Consider the following 5,550-nt stretch of genomic DNA (forward strand, 5'->3'; position numbering starts at 1 on the left):
CACCACCTCCATATCCGCCACCTCCGTCGCTAAGCGCGATTACTTTGATGATCTTTCCACCGCCGCTACTGCCGTAACCGCCGCTACCGCCGCCAAATCCACCACCACCAAACTTCCATCCGCCACCTCCGCCGCTGTAGCCACCGCCACCGTAACCACCGCCGCCGTATCCACCTCCGCCGCCGTATCCACCTCCGCCGCCGAGCTTCCATCCACTGCTGCCGCCGCCGAAACTACCGCCGCCATAACCACCGCCGCTGCTTATGTAACCACCTATAATTTTAAAATTATGATTCCATTATTTTTCACCGCATTCAAAAATTTTGACTCTTAGTTAGATAACCGCAATTTATAGAGATGTGGGATGTCTGTGTTTGCGCGATGTACGATTTATTGACTTTCTTTATGCGACTACGAGCTTGGTACCAGATGGTTACGCTCGCTTATGTCGGTCCGCAAATTGCCACGAGGTATTTTGTGATTGCTACAAGAAGGAGACTGGTTACGTTTTGCCGATTGTGTAAGTCGTCTCAAAGAGCAGGGGGCAAGTACAAACTACTCTCGGATTAAATTTTATGAGTTCGTTTAATATTGCTGAACTAACCAGTAATCATATAAAAAAATTGAAAAAAAAATTATGAAATGTGTGTGCGTCTGTTCGTCTCGCTCGTTAGTGTAAATAATAATAGCAGTGTAGCTTATTATTTCAAATGACAATTCTTGTCATGGTAGCGACAATAATTATTTTTTTTGTAATTTGTGACAATATTTAAAAGAATAATTAACAACTACCGTTTATTAAAAGATGTGAATATAATTTAATAGTAAAAAAGACAGCGTCGGACAATTTCTTGAAATCTTTAATTTGCTGACTTTCTTCGAATTTTATTATATAGTTTTCTTTTACATTTATATAATTACAGTTACCATTTCTACCGGAGATCAATTGTATATTGTAAGAGATGAAAATCTTGATGACTTTCTTTTTTTAGAGAACGCACTACAAAATACAATTTTAATAAGTAATCGATCTCAAACAAGGTAGTGAATCTCCAGCAGGAAGATGATAGTCATGTTTATAATGTTTAATTTAATGCCATGTTAAAATAGATTTAGAATAAGTCTACTTTGGAAATAAGATAGAATAAAGGAAATTGTCACATTTACGACACAATGAATTGACACATTTACAATTAGTGCAACCATTTTCGACGGATTCTAGCGTACTGAGAAGGTTAAAAACGTCGCGAACACTTCACACGCGGAACACCCCTCCCACCATTCCCCAGTCGTTTTCATAAGTCCCCATTGTACTCACCGTATGCGGTGGCGACGAACGCCAGCACGAGTGTGACAATGAACACCTGCAACAAGAGAATAGTCAGGTGTGAGAGCTTTAAAACAATCGCGAGAAATTGATCTGCACGAAAGAGTGTATTTCGATCATTCATGTATACATATATTAATATTTATACGAGAGTACATGCATACATGCGTTCGCGCTAGGACCCACTTCTACGTACCTTCATGTTGGAGGTGTTTGATGCCCATCATGGGGCCCGCCAGCTCTTTTATAGCTCCTGCCTTTCTTCGCAACTCGGGGCCCCCGCCCTTCCGTCTTACCTTTTCCCCCGCATGTTCTTCTTCTGGATCACGAAACTCGACTTTCGTGCCCACCACCATCACCGTCGACTACGAAAAATTCCCGTCGCCGTTCCAGACGACTGCCTCCCCACCCTCTCTTACGTCGAGCGATAACGAGACATCGGGTTGCTAATCTTGACACCTGGCCATCCGATCATGCCACAAGATCGAGAGGCCTCTCGTCGTCGCGGGGCGGGATTCGCGACATTCGCGACACCCGCTTGGATGAAGGGGGATGGCGTGTGGAAACGCGGTGACCTCGTTGGCGGAAAATGGCGGTGATGATTCATCGGCCAAGATAATCGCGCGACGTCCACAGAATATTCGCCTGTTCGAAGGGGAATGTAGCCTCCGGGCGCGACGAGAGTTGCGGTACGCTGATTGCGGAATCTCCCGTTCGTATGCTCAGCGCGGTAGTAATTATCGCGCGGCGAATCGTGCTTGCTGGACCGGAAACGCCCGGGACAGACGCTCTCCAATCTGGTAACGTTTCTTCAGAGTCCGGACACGCATGCTGGTGACTCTTTCTTGATATTAACCCATCCAGCCCATTCTTTGCTCTCGCCAAGTGAGCAAATCATACTTATACAAGGTGTTTCGAAAATGGAACTGTCGGGTCAGATCGTTGTAATCTGGTCAGAGAGTCAGAGACTTTTCTTTTATGTGTGAACCGAATTTTGATCTCTACTTTTGATCGCTGCGTTTGAAAGTTTTCGCGTTTATATCAGAATTAAATTTTTAATCTATTTAATATTTCTATTTAATATCCTTTTTATTTTATGATTATGTGAAAGTTGAGCAATCTAATCAAAGTGGAACATGTATGAAATATTAATTATGTATAAAAAATTTGAAAAATGAACTAAAAATAATTTAAAAATTTAAACAAGCTACTAAATCTGAAAATAATTTATAGATCATCAAAATAATTATGTAGGACATTTAAGCAAGAATGTGTACACTTTTTACAGCATTGCTTATATAGAGAAAAGATTTGATACGAATGCTAAACCTATGTTATAATGGTAAATTCTATTTGCAAATATAGAGATCGCAAATTATTTGCAGGTGTAACAAATATCTATTATTTTTTGTACTTACTAAAAATTATTTACAATAAATGTAAAATATTTATCAAATATGCAATTTTATTTGATATAAACAGCAAACAAATTTAACAATTAAATTTTGCAATCCTTTTGCGTTTATAGCAAAATAATTTTTCTCCGTATATGCTTGAGCATTCTAATTATTTTGATGGTCCAACGAAATTATTTTTAGATTTGTATCTAATTAAATTTTTAGACACTTGACAGAATTGTTCTTTTTGTATGTAATTTTATTTTCTATTTTCTATATCTAAACCATTGTCCGAAAAAGACATGAATAGGATTTTGTACTCTGTAGAGAAAAGATCTTTTATTTACTGCTTTATTTACTGCTTTAGATTCCTTTAGACACCTAATCGTAAAAGCGAAAATTGGTTGTAACAGGAAAGGAAAGCCTTGCTCGAGGGAGTTGGCCAATGCGTACGTAGACACACCGCGGTTGCCACGGTGTGGTACGCGAAATTGTGCAAGTTCCAACGCAAGAAGATAAACATCTCCGAGCCATTTTTTATCTCCGGGCAATCTCTTGGCAGCGTGTACTCGCCAAGACATCACACTGTTATTATCAAAGATCACACAAATAAATTGCTATTCCTGATAATTCTTCTTAGTGCAATAACTGATTGTCCACCGATCGCCACGATTTCGTCAGGGAAACGTGTTCTCGATGACGTCGTGTGTCAAATCGTAAAGCAGCATTAGATAGGACTCATGGTCAAAGTGTAAGATTATAGATAATTAAAAAAAACCCTATGCGTGTCGAAAAATTAATAACACCGTTTACTAAGTTAAAATCAAAGTAGCGATGAAGACAATACATGTGTATAGATGGAAAGATAACGTTTATAATAGCAGAGATCTGAGATTATTCGTAAAATGATAATGATAATAATTGCAACCGTACCCGAGATAGTCATTGCCAATTAGCTAATAAATCAAGTTGTAAGATTAATACTCTGATAAATTCGATATCAATATTAATACATCAATATTAATTCAATATCGAGAAGATGTTGCAAGTCAAAGGTACTTTGCATCTATTTTCCCTTTTTTTACTTTTTAGTCATACAGGAACGCATTGGCTTAATCGCGCTTCGGGAAACAATGCACAGAGCGATAATGGATCGTCGCTCAGTGGCGATCATTCTTCGTGCCAACGAGATAACGTCTCATATGTGTAATTATTACCAACGTTTTACTCTTGATTGCTGAACAAAAAAGCAATATTGAGATACTCTATGGAAGGCGAAGGCCTTCCTAGCCTTTCACCGTGCCGATGTCCGTGCCTGACCTCTTCGCGCTCATCTGTTAACGCTCATCGAATCGTGCGATGGTTGATATGAGTAATTTGGACGGACAGTTCTGATCATTGATGACATCGGGACTCAAGGTTGAGCGTATTCGAGAGAGTAAGTAATGAGAGCTATCATCCTGTCGAGAAGAGGAGTTATGAAGAAGTTCTGTGCATAGACACACACGCACACGCACGCACGCACGCACGCACGCACGCACGCACGCACGCACGCACGCACGCACGCACGCACGCACGCACGCACGCACGCACGACATGCACACGCACACGCACGCACACACACGCGCACACGCACACGCACGCACACGTACACACACATATATCCTGTATTCATTGCTAAGCATTAGCATGCAGCGTTTGTGTAATCATGTTTGGAAGTTGAGAGATACAGGTGCGTATAGTCGTGTGCGCGTTACCTTTAAGGTAATTGGTACATTCCCTGTAGAATTCGTCGTTCGCAAACTTAACAGAGTGATTTCGATTCAGTATCTCGATGTCGATGACTGCTTAATATCTAAAGTTCACAACTATCTCGATGATCACGTGTGCGATAATCGTAAAAGCGGATTGCTGGCCTCCAGAAATGCGGAATTGCTAACCTATCGAACCTGATCTGCGCTCTAGTGAAAGTTAGACAGTATTATAATCCTTAGCAGTTTTAGCATGTTATGATAGGATGATTAAGGTACCCTCTTTTATATAAGTATAGATACTGCACCTCGTATATGCTAAATTCCCGTAAACTATAAGGTAAACGTATTACCCGATATTACACGATAACATTTAATAAAATTGAAAACTCTTGATATAGAAAAGATTGAAATATACTGTAGTCTTTTCTATATGGAAAGAACGATTTTGTTGAAATATTTAAAAATATAGTTAGAGCTGAAAATAATTTTATTGAACCAAAATAATTATAGGAAAATAATTAAAGGAAATTCAAGCATAATGAGCAATTAATTCTGCAAAAAATTTTGACATTCTAGTAACCAGTTTGAATTTTCTACATAATTAATATTAAGTGAAAATATTAAGTGAAAATCGACCGATGAGATTAAACATACGTAAGTGAAAAATTCCTATTTAATTATTCTACATAATTATTCTGTATAATTATTTTGATGATCTAGTAAAATTATTTTCAGATCCACATTTAGCTAAATTTCTATAGATATTTCAGCAAAACCATTCTTTCTGTACAACAAAAAACTTTGATTAATAATATTGGCGTTACTATTATGTTTGATATAGAGGCTCTATTTATTTTTAGAGCACGCAACATTTAGGTCAAACGCTCAGTTTACAAAAGCGCAAAGAATTTATCTTGTTCATCAGTACAAGGATTGATATGTCTACTGACATACTTCGTCGCCTTAAGGCAACGCTTCCCGCTGAGTGCTGCATGATGATAATTAGATAAATTGAGTTTATATACATATATATATATATATATATATATATATATATATATATATATATATA

At 38.5% G+C, this 5,550-nt stretch overlaps 1 protein-coding gene across 1 annotated transcript in view; it reads right to left on the reverse strand.

Moving 5' to 3' along the window:
- Positions 1–1,683, reverse strand: part of LOC105619306 (ctenidin-1-like) — a 125,534-nt gene extending 123,851 nt beyond the window's left edge. The window contains exons 1-3 of the mRNA XM_012200829.1: positions 1,524–1,683; positions 1,319–1,420; positions 4–273 (exon numbers count right to left, since the gene is read on the reverse strand). Coding sequence (XP_012056219.1) covers positions 4–273; positions 1,319–1,420; positions 1,524–1,683 — 532 coding nt within the window. The remainder of the gene's footprint in view (positions 1–3; positions 274–1,318; positions 1,421–1,523) is intronic.
- Positions 1,684–5,550: the final 3,867 nt, after the last annotated feature.

Source organism: Atta cephalotes (genome assembly GCF_000143395.1).
Source record: "Atta cephalotes unplaced genomic scaffold scaffold00020, whole genome shotgun sequence".
NCBI lineage: Eukaryota > Metazoa > Arthropoda > Insecta > Hymenoptera > Formicidae > Atta > Atta cephalotes.